The sequence below is a fragment of the Anomaloglossus baeobatrachus genome, chromosome 5 (genome assembly GCF_048569485.1).
Source record: "Anomaloglossus baeobatrachus isolate aAnoBae1 chromosome 5, aAnoBae1.hap1, whole genome shotgun sequence".
Taxonomy (NCBI): Eukaryota; Metazoa; Chordata; class Amphibia; order Anura; family Aromobatidae; genus Anomaloglossus; species Anomaloglossus baeobatrachus.
In genome coordinates this window covers 43,170,570-43,189,209 of record NC_134357.1, presented here as the reverse complement: position 1 = coordinate 43,189,209, position 18,640 = coordinate 43,170,570, and the positions used below count along the sequence as shown (strand labels likewise).

The window sequence follows — 18,640 nt, the reverse complement described above, 5'->3', positions numbered from 1 at the left end:
TATAGCACTGAGTTCACACCTCTCAGTAGCAGTGCTGGCTTCTATATCTGTACAGAGAACGCCTTGTGCAATTGCACTCTTATATGTATAATCTGAACACTTTACTGGTTAAGGCTGCTTTCACACATCCGTTTTTTGCTGAGCGGCACAATACGGCGCTTTGCAGAAAAAACGCAACCGTTTTTATTTTGCAGCTGGTTGCGTTTTTTCCCACATAGACTTGCATTAGCGCTGTATTGTGCCGCATGGCCTTGCGTTGCGTCCGTTTTTGCCGGATGCGGTATATTTAGCCCATGCGGCGGCCGGATGGAACGTTGCTTGGCACGTTTTTTCGTGCGGCGAAAAAAACGCATCGCGCCGGATACGGCGCGATTTACAATGCAAGCCTATGGACTCCGGATGCGGCGTCCTGCGGCAAAAACCGCATCCGGACGTCGGATGCGGTTTTTTGAACTGCGCATGCTCAGTATCCAAGCCGCATCCGTCAAAAAACGGACGGGCTGAATGGAAAAACGTATGCAACGGATCCGTTTTTTTCGTCGCATAGGTTTTTGAGCCGGATTGTGCCTGATGCCAAAAAACTGATGTGTAAAAGCAGCCTAATCTAAGTGTAATTCTAAAGAGAAACACAATGCATTACAAGACATCCACTGAAGTGTTGGTGGTGTGCACCCGTCATTGGTGCGGACTGCTACCAAAAGCAGCCGGCATAACTGTGAAAGTCGCTCTGGACAGGCTGTTACTTAATTACATTATATAATTCAATGTTATTTTTTCATTTTTATCTGGGATCTTCAATTGAAAGAGAACAGGTCATTACGATTTCATCCACAAACTATTTATATGTTCATGTAGCTCTTTCAAAGACACGTCCAGCAATACCTTTATATAACCAGTCCGTTACTCCATTCCTGAAAAATCAATATTTGAATTGATATGCAAATAAGGCAGAATATTTATTAGTAGATCTGAAGCCTCCGTCACTCCAGCTCTATTCACCATCCAACGCCGCCTCCTTCTGCTTGACTGAGGGCCTACTTTGCTTGAAGTCACACAGCGTAGAGGCGGTCAGTCAAGCAGGAGGAGACGGCACTTGGCAGGGAATAGAGCTGTTGTGACGGAGGCTTCAGATCTACACTCCCAAACTATTTATATGTGCATGTGTAGCTGTTTCAAAGACATGTCCAGCAATACCTTTACATAGTCAGTCCGTTCCTCCATTCCTGATAAATCAGTGTTTGAATTGATATACAAATGTGGCAGAAAGGTTATTTGCAGATCTGAAGCCTCTGTCACTCTAGGTCTATTTCCTGTTCAGCACCACCTGTTTCTACTTTATTGAAGGCCTACTTTTCTTAAAGTCACACAGCGTAGAGGCTGTCAGTCAAGCAGGAGGAGGCACCACTTCACATGGAATAGAGCTGGAGTGACGTAGGCTTCAGATCTACACCCCCAAACTATTTATATGTGCATGTAGAGCTTTCAAAACCACATCCAGCAATACCTTTACATGGCCAGTCTGTTCCTCCATTACTAAGAAATCAGCGTTTGAATTGACATGCAAATGAGGCAGAAGAGTTATTTGCAGATCTAAAGCTTCTGTCACTCCAGCTCTATTCCCTGTCCAGCGTCGCCACCTCCTGCTTGATTGAAGGCCTACTTTGCTTGAAGTCAAACAGCGTAGAGACGGTCAGTCAAGCAGGAGGAGGCAGCACTTCGCATGGGATAGAGCTGGAGTGACGTAGGCTTCAGATCTACCATAGCCATTTATTAATTGTGGGCATCCCCTTTAGGCAGTCAAAGACTTAAGAAGGGGGGCAGTGCACATGCATGACTTGCCAGTCCATTCAATTACTCTTGGAAGAAATCCTGTAACCAGGGAAGAATGGGGATAGAGGAACCCCTCCTGGCAATCAGTGGGGATCCACACCAGCCTAACAATTACCACCTACTCTGAATACCCAATAAACATTTCAGCAAAATAACCCACACCTTACTCTTTATATATTAGTTTTTTGCCACATCCTGACCTCACATATTGGCTGTGGGTGGCATACAGAAGCAACAAAAACACAGATCAAAAAATGTGTCAACGGCAACATTAGCTCCAGTCTAAGGTCTCGCATGTTACCGAAGAAGAAAACAAAGCCGATGTCAGGTCTGACATTTACGTATGTTACACTAAAAGCCAATGGTCAATCAATAAATAAAGAGAAATCCCTTGGCAACCTCGAAAACTACAGAAAAACCGAGCAATACAAGTAGTAACGTAATATTAGCTGACACTATGGATGGAGTAGAAAGAAGACGAATACCGGTGCACAACAGATAGATCCATGCTCTCAAGAAGCAGAATCATCACTACATGGCTCGGCCGTCGGAGTCCTCCGTGTTCTGGAACGCTCGACTTTCAGGCACCTGTATATCTCTAAACCTATACTAATAACCTGTGAATTTTAACATGTATGCATAGGATATACTATAAGGCCTTGTGCGCACACTGCCTATTTTTGGTGCAGTTTGTTGCCCAAATCTGCATGTCTATCCCTATACCAGCAAAGTCAATGAGAATCCTTATTTGCTGTGCACACGTTGCTTCTTTATTCCTTGCAGTTTTGGGTGCAAAAAATGAAGCAGCATGTCAATTGTTGGGGCGTTTTTTCCTGCGTTTTAAGCCTTTCCAGCAATTGATTTCATAAAATAAGCACCAAAAAAAGCACCAAAACACATGCACTTTTTGGTGTGTTTTTCTGCCACAAGGTGCAGTTTTTGGTGCTGAAAATTTCTGCAACAAAAAACTCAACTTGTGCACATGCCCACGATCAGGACCCGCTGCGTCCTGGACAGGGCGGGCCCTAATCTGCAGGGCCGCAAGTCTCCTCCGCAGGAGACCGCAGCTGCCCGTGCCCACGATCAGGGTTCGGAGCGCTGCGGCCTCTCGCTTGTGTTCTCCCTACAGAGGACGCTTGTGACTCCTAGTAAAGAATTGGCATGCTTGCAACTCCGAAAGTTGCACCGCAGATCAGTTTTTGCTGCGGGCTGCACATGCGCAGTGGGCATGGGATTTCTAGAAATCCCATCCGCTGTGCTTGTACTGTACAACGTAACATTTTGGACGCAGCTGAAGCGTGCTGTGTCCAAAATGCTGCAAACACTGACAGTGGGCACGTACCCTAAAAGGTCTGAAATTCGTGGAACCCAAAAACTGGTATTCGGGAAATCTGGGTTAATAGAGGAGATCCCTCTGTTCAGGTTCTTCACCTTTAGGCCATAGGGGACAGCAGTTTACAGTTTTGGAGTCGTGTACGACCTTTTGATTTTAATGGAATGCTGTGTAATACCTTAGGCCGGTTTCACACATTCACAGTACAATGGCATCGCGGCAAGCTCCGGTCACATGCTGTCATATGACTGGAGCTTGCTGCAATGCCATTGTACTGTATTGTACTGGAGTGTGACGGCTCTGGCAAAGCGTCGAAATGCCGGATGTGTGAAACCGGCCATACTGTTCCCTGAAGAGGCGCTGCAGGGCAATAAAGCACTAGATTTCCCCATAGATTAGAGCTCATTTCTTGGAGTTGAGCAGATTGCCAATAATCCGGGACCGGCGGATCAGCGGTGGGTTGCCAAAGAAGTCCGGATCCGATCCGGAATCCGGCCCCATATATGTCAATGGGGAGCTGAATCCGAGACGAGAGAAGAGAGAGAGAAGAGAGAAGAAAGAAGAGAGAAGAGGAAGAGAAGAGAGAGAAGAGGAAGAGAGGAGAGAAGAGAGAGAGAAGAAGAGAGAGAGAGAGAGAGAGAAGAGAGAGAGAAGAGAGAAGAGAAGAGAGAAGAGGAAGAGAAGAGGAAGAGAAGAGAGAGAAGAGGAAGAGAGAGGAGAGAAGAGAGAGAGAAGAGAGAGAAAAGAGAGCGAAGAGAGAGCGAAGAGAGAGAGAAGAGAGAGAGAGAAGAGAGAGAAGAAGAGAGAGAAGAAGAGAGAAGAGAAGAGAGAGAAGAGGAAGAGAGAAGAGAGAGAAGAGAGAGGTGAGAAAAGAGAGAAGAGAGAGAGAAGAGAGAAGAGAGAGAGAAGAGAGAGAAGAGAGAGAAGAGAGAGAGAAGAGGAAGAGAAGAGAGAGAAGAGGAAGAGAGGAGAGAGAGGAGAGAAAAGAGGAGAGAGAGGAGAGAAAAGAGAGAGAAGAGAGAGAGAATACAGAGAAGAGAGAGAGAAGAGAGAAGAGAGAGAAAAAAAAAATCCTGAATCCGGATCATGCACCCGGAATCCTGCGTCCGGCTCGGACTCTGATCTGCCGCTCAAACCGCGCGGATCCGGATTTTGCCGGTCCGGGTCCGCTCAGCACTACTTGGGACACTTTGTTGTCAGCTTATTGAGAAGGGCCTTTTCTTACATATAGAGACTGTCTAGATTGGGGGAATTCCTTAAAAGAATTTCAGAGGGATTGAAACTGCCACGGGAACCCCCAACTCAGATATCCCTAATGATCAGAGGTAAGCCAAAAGATTTGCATCCCTGAGGACCTCTTCCTCCTAAGATGCCTTCTCTTTTGATTAGTAGGAACAGTCTTGACTGCATTGTGCCACATTCACGACATCATGACAAGCCACCTAATCAAAAGAGGAGCCTGGGATCCCGGCCGGTAGGAGAAGGTTCACAGGGCTCTGGTCCGGCGGCCGCGGATCACTGATGAAAACAGTGGCCTAAGGTCCTGTAAATCGTTGGGACCTACAAATGTCAGAATGAATCAAAAAGGTAATGTCCACTTTGCAAGATCTTTCGCATACACGACTGCTCAAATGATAAGAAAATTATGCGGTTATCTGTTGCTAGCACTTTCTAACGACCATCTGCAAAGATGAGCTGCAGCAAGTACACCATTCCCCTGCAGCAACCCCACAGGTGAAGTGAGGTATTACACTTATTTTTTTTTTTTTTTAAACAATCGGATATTACGGTAGAAAATGGTCTTAAATGTGACCTCCTAACTCAGAATGGCGTTTGGATTTTTTTTATTTTTTAAAACCACATACCCCTATGAAATAAATAAATAAAAAAAAAAAATGAACAAGCACAATGTGATGTGTAGAGATGTAGCACCATGCTTTATACTTGATAAATCCTTTGTTAAACCCTGCTGCGGCAGAATATGACAGCGGGCGTTCCCAATATCCTAGGGATTCGCTTTATTGAGTGTCTTGCCTTTTTAAAAAGACATAACAGCTCCACTAATGTTTGCATTCGCTGTCAGCCCCGGATTATGGCTGCCGCCTGTAGGAGCTTAGCATTGGCTGGGGAGCGGCAGAGCAGCCTCGTCTCTACAGTCGGCTGTCTCGGCCCATTTAGGTCTCCGTTCAATTAAAACTTAATGAGAAGAGTTCTAGTTACTTAGATGCTCTCTGCACCAATAATTATTAAGCGCCGGCTCCTTACTCACCTGCGCTGAGACGCAGCAATGTCTCACAACAGATCTACAATCCCCATTTACTCCTACAATCAAAACCCTTCATTTCCATCACAAACTTATTAAAACATTTCAGATTTATTTATTTTTTTCGACGGAAAATACTCTTGGGTGCTCAGCTAAATAACATTTAATGTGGATGCCTTCAAATGAAACTTTTTTTTTTTTTAAACTTATTTGATCATTTTCATTGGATCTTTGAATGCATAAAATAAAATATATCACCACAATAAACCTTTCCTTAAAGGGTTATTCTCATCTCCAAGATCCTATCCCAATATGTAATAGGTGTAATAAAAATAATAATAATAATAATAGCAAATACCTCCAATTAGAAATGCAGTATAGTTCTCCTGATTAGCTATGTCACTTACCTCATGTGCAGAGCATTGCGGCTTAGGTATCCTTGGTTTCAATCACGAGCAACAAACTGTCAATAGGTCATAACCATGGATACCTAAGCTGAAATGCCCTGCAAATGATGTAAGAGACTCAGGAGAACTATCCTACATTTCTAATTGGAGGTATTTCCTAATATTATCATGCCTACTACATATTGGACAGGATCTTTGAGAAGGGAATACCTCATGTGCAGGGCATTGCTGCATAGGTATCCATGGCTACATCCACTCACATATTGACAGTTAGTTACTCGTGGTCGTAGCCATGGATACCTAAGCTGCAATGCCCTGCAAATGAGGTAAGAGACATAGAGAATCAGAAGAACTATACTACATTTCTAATTGGAGGTATTTGCTAAAAATTATCATCATTACACCTACTACATATTAGGACAGGATCTTGAAGATGGCACTTTCCCTTTAAGGATAGTTAACAACTGAAAAGTCTTAAATGTTATTACCACAATAAACCTTTTCTTAAATGGGTACTGCCATCTCCAAGATCCAATCCCAATATGTAGTAGATGTAAAAATAATATTATCAAGTACCTCCAATTAGAAATGTAGCATAGTTGTCATGATTAATTAAGTCTATTACCTCATGTGCAGGGCATTGCAGCTTAGGTATCCATGGTTACAACCACAAGCAACTAACTGTCACTGTATGAGTAATCATGGATACCTAAGATGCAATGCCTTGCAAATTAGGTGACATAGCTAATCAGGAGAACTATACTACATTTCTAATAGGAGGTATTTGCTAATATTATTATTATTATGCCTGCTACATGGTGTTCCATTGTTCTAAATGGCTGATGCCAAAGCCAAATTGTACAGACACCGGACCAGAGCCCTGTGAACTTCATCCTTGCCAGCATCCCCATTTTGATTGGCACGCCTGGCGGGATCAATACGGCGCTGACTAATCAAAAGAGGAGCAGAGGATGTCTGCAGGTAGGAAATCATTTGCAAGGTTCTGGTCCGGCAGCCATGAGATATTAAATAAATCTGCCTTCTGGTCCAACCACTGATTAGCAGCTTTTTTTTTTAATATACAATGTACACAGCTGCCAATCAGTGCTCTAGGCGGAGTTATACACAGCTTGGCATTCTGAGCTCTGCTACATCTGCAGCACAGAAAAACTGTGATTCGCTCACAACTAATATACCCTAAGTGATACATTGCTGGAATCAGGGTCTCTGTCCCTACATCATGCTGCTCTCAGATTACATAGCAAAAGCCTGCTGCTAAAGAAGGGAATTTTGTTTACTTACCGTAAATTCCTTTTCTTCTAGCTCCAATTGGGAGACCCAGACAGTGGGTGTATAGCTACTGCCTCTGGAGGCCGCACAAAGAACTACACTTAAAAGTGTAAGGCCCCTCCCCTTCTGGCTATACACCCTCCCGTAGGAGTACGGATTCCTCAGTTTTAGTACCAAAGCAAGAAGGAGGAAAGCCAATAACAGTTTCAAAAACAAATTCAATCCGATAACAAGATCGGAGAACTTAAGAAACAACATGAACAACATGTGCACCCGAAAAACGAAACCCTAAGAACAAATAGGGCGGGTGCTGGGTCTCCCAATTGGAGCTAGAAGAAAAGGAATTTACGGTAAGTAAACAAAATTCCCTTCTTCTTTTTCGCTCCTAATTGGGAGACCCAGACAGTGGGACGTCCAAAAGCAGTCCCTGGGTGGGTAAAAAGATACCACATGAACGGGCTGTCAGACAGCCCTTTCCTACAGGTGGGCCACCGCCGCCTGAAGGACCTGTCTACCTAGGCTGGCATCTGCCGAAGCGTAGGTATGCACTTGATAGTGTTTGGTAAACGTGTGCAGACTCGACCAGGTAGCCGCCTGGCACACCTGCTGAGCCGTAGCCTGATGCCGCAATGCCCAGGACGCACCCACGGCTCTGGTAGAATGGGCCTTCAGTCCAGATGGAATCGGAAGCCCAGCAGAACGGTATGTGTGAAGAATTGGTTCCTTGATCCACCGCGCCAGGGTGGATTTGGAAGCTTGCGATCCCTTATGCTGACCAGCGACTAGGACAAAGAGCGCATCAGAACGGCGTAGAGACGCCGTGCGAGAAATGTAAATCCTGAGTGCTCTCACCAGGTCCAACAGATGTAAACCTTTTTCAAATTGGTGAACTGGATGCGGACACAAAGATGGCAAAGTGATATCCTGATTGAGATGAAAGGAAGAAACCACCTTGGGAGAAAACTCTGGAATTGGACGCAGTACTACCTTGTCTTGGTGAAACACCAGGAAGGGAGATTTGCAAGATAACGCCGCTAGCTCGGACACTCTTCGAAGAGACGTGACCGCCACAAGAAAAACTACTTTTTGTGAAAGCCGAGAAAGGGAAACCTCTTTCAAAGGCTCGAAAGGCGGCTTCTGGAGAGCAATGAGAACCTTGTTTAGATCCCAGGGTTCCAATGGCCGTCTGTAAGGAGGAACGATATGACAAACTCCTTGGAGAAACGTGCGTACTTTAGAAAGCCGTGCCAAGCGCTTCTGAAAGAATACGGATAGCGCGGAGACTTGACCCTTAAGAGAGCTAAGCGACAAACCTTTTTCCAACCCAGACTGCAGGAAGGAAAGAAAAATTGGCAATGCAAATGGCCAGGGAGAAAACCCTTGAGCCAAGCACCAAGCTAAGAATATCTTCCACGTCCTGTGATAGATCTTAGCTGAGGATGGTTTTCTAGCCTGTCTCATTGTGGCAACAACTTCATGAGATAAACCTGAGGCCGCTAGGATCCAGGACTCAATGGCCACACAGTCAGGTTCAGGGCCGCAGAATTCAGATGGAAAAACGGCCCTTGAGACAGCAAATCTGGACGGTCTGGTAGTGCCCACAGTTGGCCTACCGTGAGATGCCACAGATCCGGGTACCACGACCTTCTTGGCCAGTCTGGAGCGACGAGAATGGCTCGATGGCAGTCGGACCTGATTTTCCGGAGAACTCTGGGTAACAATGCTAGAGGTGGGAACACATAGGGGAGTCGGAATTGCGACCAATCCTGAACCAAGGCGTCTGCCGCCAGCGCTCGGTGATCGTGAGACCGTGCCATGAAAACTGGGACCTTGTTGTTGTGCCGTGACGCCATCAGATCGACGTCCGGCGTCCCCCAGCGGCAACAGATCTGCTGAAACACGTCCGGGTGAAGGGACCATTCTCCTGCGTCCATGCCCTGGCGACTGAGAAAGTCTGCTTCCCAGTTTTCCACGCCTGGGATGTGAACTGCGGATATGGTGGACGCTTTGCTTTCCACCCACGTCAAAATCCGCCGGACTTCCTGAAAGGCTTGGCGACTGCGTGTTCCCCCTTGGTGGTTGATGTACGCCACCGCCGTGGAATTGTCCGACTGAATCCGAATCTGCTTGCCTTCCAGCCATTGTTGGAAGGCTCGCAGAGCAAGATAGATTGCTCTGATTTCCAGAACATTGATCTGCAGGGTGGACTCTTCCTGAGTCCACGTCCCCTGAGCCCTGTGGTGGAGAAACACCGCTCCCCACCCTGATAGGCTCGCATCCGTCGTGACCACTGCCCAGGACGGGGGAAGGAACGACTTTCCCTGTGACAATGAGGTGGGGAGAAGCCACCAACGTAGAGAGTCCTTGGCAGTCTGAGAGAGGGAGACAGTCCTGTCGAGGGACGTCGATTTCCCATCCCATTGGCGTAGAATGTCCCATTGTAGAGGGCGCAGATGAAACTGCGCGAACGGGACCGCCTCCATTGCTGCTACCATCTTTCCTAGGAAATGCATGAGGCGCCTCAGTGAGTGCGACTGGCTCTGAAGGAGAGATTGCACTCCTGTCCGTAGCGAACACTGCTTGTCCAGTGGAAGCTTCACTATCGCTGAGAGAGTATGAAACTCCATGCCAAGATAAGTCAGAGATTGGGTCGGGGTTAGATGAGACTTTGGAAAGTTGATAATCCACCCGAAACTCTGGAGAGTGTCTAGTGCCACCTTCAGACTGTGTTGGCATGCCTCTTGAGAGGGTGCCTTTATAAGCAGGTCGTCTAGATACGGGATGACCGAGTGACCTTGCGAGTGCAGAACAGCTACTACTGCTGCCATGACCTTGGTGAAGACCCGGGGGGCTGTTGCCAGACCGAAAGGCAACGCTACGAACTGCAGGTGTTCGTCGTGTATGACGAAGCGTAGGAAACGCTGATGCTCTGGCGCAATCGGCACGTGGAGATACGCATCTTTGATATCTATTGATGCTAGAAAATCTCCTTGAGACATTGAGGCTATGACGGAGCGTAGGGATTCCATCCGGAACCTCCTGACTTTTACGTGTCTGTTGAGCAACTTTAGATCCAGGACGGGTCGATACGATCCGTCCTTTTTTGGGACCACAAACAGATTGGAGTAAAAACCGTGACCTTGTTCCTGAAGAGGGACGGAGGTCACCACTCCTTCCGCCTTTAGAGCGGCCACCGCCTGCAACAGAGCATCGGCTCGGTCTGGTGGTGGAGAAGTTCTGAAGAAACGAGTTGGCGGACGAGAACTGAACTCTATCCTGTACCCGTGAGACAGAATATCCCTCACCCAACGGTCTTTGACGCGTGACAGCCAAATGTCGCCAAAGTGGGAAAGCCTCCCACCGACCGAGGGTGTGGGAATCGGAGACTGCAAGTCAGGAGGACGCCGTCTTGGCAACGGTTCCTCCGGCTGTCCTTTTTGGGCGTGACTGAGACCTCCAAGAATCTGAGCGTCTCTGGTCTTTTTGAGTCTTCTTTGACGAGGCGAATTGGGACCTGCCCGGTCCTCGAAAGGACCGATAACTAGACTGACCCTTCCTCTGTTGGGGTTTGTTTTGTCTGTGTTGCGGTAAGGATGAGTCCTTACCCTTGGAGTGTTTGATGATTTCATCCAAACGCTCTCCAAACAATCGGTCACGAGAAAAAGGCAAATTGGTTAAGCACTTCTTGGAATGAGAATCTGCCTTCCAATGTCTCAACCACAGGGCCCTACGCAAAACAACGGAGTTGGCTGACGCCACTGCCGTGCGGCTTGTAGCGTCAAGAACAGCATTAATCGCGTACGACGCGAATGCCGCCATTTGCGAGGTCAATGGTGCTACCTGCGGGGCAACTGCACGTGTGACTGAGTCGACTTGCACAAGCCCGGCTGAGATAGCTTGGAGTGCCCATACGGCAGCAAAAGATGGCGCTAACGACGCTCCAATCGCTTCATAGATGGATTTCAGCCAGAGCTCCATCTGCCTGTCAGTGGCATCTTTAAGTGCCGCTCCATCTTCAACTGCAACCAAGGATCTAGCTGCAAGCCTGGAAATTGGAGGATCCACTTTTGGACACTGGGTCCAACCCTTGACCACCTCAGGGGGAAAAGGATAGCGTGTATCTTTAAGCCGTTTAGAAAAACGCCTTTCCGGATAAGCGTGGGGTTTCTGGATTGCGTCTCTAAAGTCAGCGTGGTCCAGAAAAGTGCTTAATGTACGCTTAGGATATCTGAAATGGATTCTCTCGTGCTGCGAAGCTGACTCCTCTACAAGAGGAGCTGGTGGGGAAATATTTAACATCTTATTGATGGACGCTATAAGATCATTAACTATGGCGTCACCATCTGGTGTATCTAGATTGAGAGCGGTCCCAGGATCAGAATCCTGATCAGTTACGTCCGCCTCATCACCCATAGATTCATCTCGCTGGGATCCTGACCATTGAGATGAATGTGAAGGCCCCTCATAGCGAGCCCGCTTAGGTTGCCTGGGGCCATCGTCCGAGTCAGAGTCTTCACCCTGAGGTGTATGTGCCCGTCCCGGAGCTTGGAGGTAATTCAGCTGAGGGGGACCAGGGGGCAATGATTGCACAGTGTCCGTGGCCTGAAGTACAGGCCTAGCTCGCAATGTGTCAAGAATTTGTGACATAGTGAGAGACATTCTGTCAGCAAAAGCTGTAAACTCAGTTCCTGTCACCTGGACAGCATTCACAGGTGGTACACCCTGGGTCACGTCCAGCAGAGGTCCCGACTGTGCAAGTGCCGCAGGGGCCGAGCACTGCACACAATGGGGGTCAGTGGAGCCTGCCGGTAGAAAAGTCCCACATGCGGTACAGGAAGCATATAATGTCTGTGCCTTGGCACCCTTGCGTTTTGTGGACGACATGCTGTTGGCTCTCTGCAATGTGAGAGAGTCTATAGCCAAAGGGCGACCAGCGCTATGCAGTACAAAGTATTTGCAGGAACAAAATACTAAGATTACTACTGGCACAAGAGGGGGTGAGCCCTGAGGGCTGCTTACCGCCCGCTGAATAGCGGGTAAGAGGCGCAGAATTCCTTGTCTGGGTCTCCCCGGCTCCCCTCTGCAGCTCAGCGTGTCAGCAGGAATGGCTGCCGGCGTCTGTGGAGAGGGGCGGTCCGTGGGAGTTCCCAAACAAAAGTGCGGGAAACAGTGTCCCCTCTGTGCCTATTGTGAGGGCTGGAGTATGTAAAAACGACTCCAGCCCTCAGCGCTGATGCACTGACCAGCGTCCCGCCCCTCTCCTGACTGGCAGGTCTGGGGGCGGGAACGAACGGAACTAGGCCGCAAAAGCCGGGGACTCGAGTTATCAGCGCGGCCGCCGTAAAAGCGCGGCCCGCGCTGAAGTCCCCGGCGCACCACAAGTGCCAGCCGCGCCGCAGTCCCAGCGGCCGGCGCGACCGTTTCCCAAAAGTGTGCCTGCTTCAGCGAAGCTGAATGAGGCCATGGCACAAGCGCCGCAGCGCTGATGTCCCCGGCGCACTACAACACCCAGCATGCTGCGGTGTGGGCGCCAAATGCACGGGGACACAGAGTACCTTGAGGAAGCAGGGCCATGTCCCTGATGTACTCCGCTCCATCCAGCATCTTCTCCAGGGGCTGTAGATGGAGCACGGTCTCAGTGCCTGGAGACCAGTAAATCCCACTTCACCCAGAGCCCTGTAAAAAGGGATGGGGAAGGAATCAGCATGTGGGCTCCAGCCGCCGTACCCGCAATGGGTACCTCAACCTTACAAACACCTCCGACATACAGTGGGGTGAGAAGGGAGCATGCTGGGAGCCCTGTATGGGCCCTCTTTTCTTCCATCCGACATAGTCAGCAGCTGCTGCTGACTAAAAACAATGGAGCTATGCGTGCGTGTCTGACCTCCTTCGCACAAAGCTAAAACTGAGGAATCCGTACTCCTACGGGAGGGTGTATAGCCAGAAGGGGAGGGGCCTTACACTTTTAAGTGTAGTTCTTTGTGCGGCCTCCAGAGGCAGTAGCTATACACCCACTGTCTGGGTCTCCCAATTAGGAGCGAAAAAGAAAGGTTCCCTTTTAGCTTGTCTCTAAACCAGACATATGATAGGCACGAGATTGAATAGAAATAGCATGAGAAATTCAATTAATGAAATGTTAAGGAAGGACACAACTGAAGCGTCAAAGAGAGAAGGTATCAGCCAAGGTACAAGTTAAAGTGAACCTGTCAGATGCAATATGCACCTAGAACCACGAGCAGTTCTGGGTGCATATTGCTAATCCCTGCATCTAGTAGCATAGATAAAGATCTTTAGAAAATTAATTTCTAAAGATCCTTTATGATATGCTAATGAGGCCAGGGACTAGTCGCAAGGGTGTCATTTCCCCAGACTAGTGTGCCCTCTTAGTTTGCCCAAAGGGCATACTAACATGCCATGCAATGCCCATTGCCTAGCGTCATCAGAGATCATGTGAGTACCTGTGTCTATTGCCACCGCCTCTCAGACGCGGGATTTAGGCCAAGTGTGCGTGATCAGAGGTCCCGCCACTTCCGGTCATGTGCACTATGAAGCCGGGTGTACGTGTCCCGGCTTCAAAAAGGTCTAATGACTGGAACTGCAGTGACTTCTGATCATGTGCACTGAGCCTAATGCTGGCATCTGAGTGGCGGTGAAAACGGACACAGGTACGCGTGTCACAGCCATTGACATGGGGCAATGGGCATTGAATAGCATGTTAACATGCCCCTGTGGGCAGTTAATATGCTAAGAGGGCGGACTAGTCGAAGGAAATAATGCCCTTGTGACTAGTCGCTGGCCTCATTAGCATATCATAAAGGATCTTTAGAAATACTTTTTCTACTTATCCCTTTATCTATGCTAGTATAGCCTGGGACAGTTAGGCAGGGATTAGCAATATGGACCCAGAACTGCTTGTAGTTCTGGGTGCATATCTTCAAATTCCACCAAGGACACCATCTGCAAGGAGTTTGTATCTTCTCCCCGTGTTTGCGTGGGTTTCCTCCGGGTTCTCCGGTTTCCTCCCATATTCCAAAGTCATACAGATAGGGACTCTACTGTAGATTGTGACCAGTGTTACCAATGTATATTAAGCGCTGTGGAATTAATAGCGCTATATAAATGAATAAAATTATAATTAATTAATCATATTGGACCATACGGGTTCTCTTTAAAATAATTACTTGCAATTCCATGTCTCACCACATGGAGTGCTATTGGAGGAGGCAATATTTTAATACATCGTCTAGCGATGATAATAATGTAATCATTAACGTTATCATGAAGAATATAAATTACTCATCAGTATAAGTGTTATTTGCTGACTGCTATTGTCATGCTCCCAGGGAATTCTTATTATATCATAACTAATTCTAAATGAAAATAATAGTGTGTGCTGTCCGTTATGTAATGGGCTCCTGGCGTTGTGTGGCAGGTACACGGCTATAGGGGAAATGTGCCGGCTGATTAACCCCCGTTCACCTCGCCTTCCCATAACTTGTGGCATCAGTTTCGCACACCCCGGATGACAATTGCGTATATTTTTAGCAGCGAGAATCCTGTGAATCTGGCAATAACAGCCGATATAACGACCTCTTCTGGAATCTGCGGGTGGAGAGGATTCGGCTTCTTGCAGAACAGTCTTTTAATTCCGTGCTCGCGTTTCTCCGTAATAGATAGCGGCGCAGAAGTAAATGCTGATGGGATACGCTGCCTGTCCACACACACGCTGACCCGCTGAGACTCGGCACAGCAGCGTGGGAGTGAGTGGGAGATCAATGAGACATCTCTTTATTCGGGGAATGAAACGCGCTAAGAGGCTTTGTACACATCTGCTGTCTGGGTGCCATTGTGCGGACCCCGTGTGCACATTGTAGTGCAAGGAACACCCTTAATTAATCCTCAAGATGAAAGCACGGGGGGTTACCAAGTCTTAATGAGACAGACAGAGAGAGTTCAGCGTTTCCTGATGACTGTTATATAGGAGCGTTTTTTTTTTTTTTTTTTTTTACTCATCGCTCCGGGGCTGGGTTGTTCATGCAAGTTAATATCAGTGCAAGTTAAAGGGGTATTCCGGTCTCATACCAAAATACCAGCATATGTTATCATCGGTGGGGATCTGAGCCCTGGGACCCCTGAGAATGAGTTTGGACAAAAGGTGCCCAAACCCCCCGCTGTGCAAAGGACAGTGACAAGTGAATAGGGTCATACGACATTTTCCTGCACAGCATTATTCATCATACAATATTAAAGGGGTTGTCCAAGACTGAACAATTGATGACCTGTTCCGCCCCTCAAATTACTTCCATCCAGCACAGATTACGGCTGATCACCGGAGGTGCCGGGTGTCAGCCGCCCACCGATCTCATATTGATGATCTATCCAACGGTCATGAATCCTGGACAATGAAAAATTAGAAGGGGATGCAGAAAAAAAAAAAGTGTTGTGTCCCTTTCAGACTCTTCAGATCGGAGGTTTCCCAAGTTTTTCCTGTAAACCTATGCGATTTAAAACTTTTTCTGCCCAAATAGCTCCAGAATAAAAATGGTGATTTTGGCAGATTGACTATCACACCTTTACTTGTGATTAGTGGGCACTACCATGCTCGGGTTCTCGGTACTCGTAACTAGTGATGAGTGGGCACTACCATGCTCGTGTGCTCAGTACTCGTAACTAGTGATGAGCGAGCACTACTATGCTCAGGTGCTCAGTACTGGTAACTAGTGATGAGCGGGCACTACCATGCTCGGATGCTCGGTACTCGTAACTAGTGATGAGTGAGCACTACCATGCTCGGGTTCTCGGTACTCGTAACTAGTGATGAGTGGGCACTACCATGCTCGTGTGCTCAGTACTCGTAACTAGTGATGAGCGAGCACTACTATGCTCAGGTGCTCAGTACTGGTAACTAGTGATGAGCGGGCACTACCATGCTCAGATGCTCGGTACTCGTAACTAGTGATGAGTGAGCACTACCATGCTCGGGTTCTCGGTACTCGTAACTAGTGATGAGTGGGCACTACCATGCTCGTGTGCTCAGTACTCGTAACTAGTGATGAGCGAGCACTACTATGCTCAGGTGCTCAGTACTGGTAACTAGTGATGAGCGGGCACTACCATGCTCGGATGCTCGGTACTTGTAACTAGTGATGAGCGGGCACTACCATGCTCAGGTGCTCAGTACTTGTAATTAGTGATGAGTGAGCACTACCATGCTCAGGTGCTCAGGTACTCGTAACTAGTGATGAGTGGGCACTACCATGCTCGGGTGCTCAGGTACTTGTAACTAGTGATGAGTGGGCACTACCATGCTCGGGTGCTCAGGTACTCGTAACTAGTGATGAGTGGGCACTACCATGCTCGGGTGCTCAGGTACTTGTAACTAGTGATGAGTGGGCACTACCATGCTCGGGTGCTCAGGTACTCGTAACTAGTGATGAGTGGGCACTACCATGCTCGGGTGCTCAGTACTCATAACTAGTGATGAGTGGGCACTACCATGCTCGGGTGCTCAGTACTCATAACTAGTGATGAGCGGGCACTACCATGCTCGGATGCTCCGTACTCGTAACTACTGATGAGTGGGCACTACCATGCTCAGGTGCTCCGTACTCGTAACTAGTGATGAGTGGGCACTACCATGCTCAGGTGCTCCGTACTCGTAACTAGTGATGAGCGAGCACTACCATGCTTTGGTGTTCAGTAATCATAACAAGCAGTGGGATACTTGGATGGTCGCAATTTGAGTGCCCAAGTATAGTGGAAGTCAATGGGAGACTCAAGCATTTTTCCTGAAGATTTTATGGAAAAATGCTTGAGTTCCCCATTGACTTCTACTATACTCAGTACTTGAGCTGTGCCAGTCCGAACGTCCGGCAGCTCTTTAGAAGTGCAGAGTATGGAAGTGTTTGCTCACTCGCCCACCCGCAACCGGTCCTATTACTGTACAGAGGATAATAGAGTTGTGTTACTGTCGTGTCCCAGTGCCGGCTCAGAGTGGGACTTGTATAGTTCAATGTATACAGTATAATAGAACGGCAATGTGCAGTCATTGGGTAATGTTGGTCATCCAACTGTTCGTTAAGAGTACCGAGCACCTGAGCATGGTAGTGCCCGCTCATCACTAGTTACGAGTACCTGAGCATCCGAGCATGGTAGTGCTCGCTCATCACTAGTTACGAGTACCTGAGCATCCGAGCATGGTAGTGCTCACTCATCACTAGTAACGAGTACTGAACACCTGAGCATGGTAGTGCTCACTCATCACTAGTTACGAGTACTGAGCACCCGAGCATGGTAGTGCCCGCTCATCACTAGTTACAAGTACTGAGCACCCGAGCATGGTAGTGCCCGCTGATCACTAGATACGAGTACCTGAGCACCCGAGCATGGTAGTGCCCGCTCATCACTAGTTACGAGTACTGAGCACCCGAGCATGGTAGTGCCCGCTCATCACTAGTTACAAGTACTGAGCACCTGAGCATGGTAGTGCCCGCTCATCACTAGTTACGAGTACTGAGCACCTGAGCATGGTAGTGCCCGCTCATCACTAGTTACGAGTACCTGAGCACCCGAGCATGGTAGTGCTCGCTCATCACTAGTTACGAGTACCTGAGCACCCGAGCATGGTAGTGCCCGCTCATCACTAGATACGAGTACTGAGCACCTGAGCATGGTAGTGCCTGCTCATCACTAGTTACGAGTACCTGAGCACCCGAGCATGGTAGTGCCCGCTCATCACTAGTTACGAGTACTGAACACCCGAGCATGGTAGTGCACGCTCATCACTAGTTACCAGTATAGAGCACCCGAGCATGGTAGTGCCCGCTCATCACTAGTTACCAGTATAGAGCACCCGAGCATGGTAGTGCCCGCTCATCACTAGATACGAGTACTGAGCACCTGAGCATGGTAGTGCTCACTCATCACTAGTTAGCAGTACTGAGCACCTGAGCATGGTAGTGCTCACTCATCACTAGTTACAAGTAGTGAGCACGCGAGCATAGTAGTGCCCGCTCATTGCTAGTTATGAGTACTGAGCACCCAGGCATGGTAGTGCCCTCTCATCACTAATTCTGATATCTGGATAAATTTCAAGTAACAATCTCACCTCTGCTACATCTGTACATAAATAGGCAACACAACTAGCAGAAGGAATCCTATGAAGTATTATGTATATGCCGCCTCAGCTGGCAGCTCTTCTTACCATCTGAAAACTCCTCGTGGAATGAAATTCACACTGCATCATGTCAAAGAAAATTGGGATGGTGGCTTTACGCAGCTCTGTCTCCGGGATCAGCGTCATTTCCAGGATAGGACCCACCATTTCAGGAATGAATTTGATTTTGTGTTGACCTTTGAGGAGGAAGAAAAAAAAAGACAAAAAAAAAAGAAAGTGAATTAAAAGCAAGTACTAAAATCATAGGATAGTAATGATGCGGAGGAGAACAGGAGCGCACTCCCTACTTAGGATATGTCCTTATGTGGAGTATGTAAACTTCTCAGTGAGTCTACAAGTAA

The 18,640-nt window shown here is 47.9% G+C and overlaps 1 protein-coding gene across 1 annotated transcript in view; it reads right to left on the bottom strand.

Moving 5' to 3' along the window:
- The window catches only part of DOCK1 (dedicator of cytokinesis 1), a 523,077-nt gene that overhangs the window by 108,069 nt on the left and 396,368 nt on the right, over positions 1-18,640 (bottom strand). Inside the window, exon 32 of the mRNA XM_075351602.1 lies at positions 18,327-18,475. Coding sequence (XP_075207717.1) covers positions 18,327-18,475 — 149 coding nt within the window. The remainder of the gene's footprint in view (positions 1-18,326; positions 18,476-18,640) is intronic.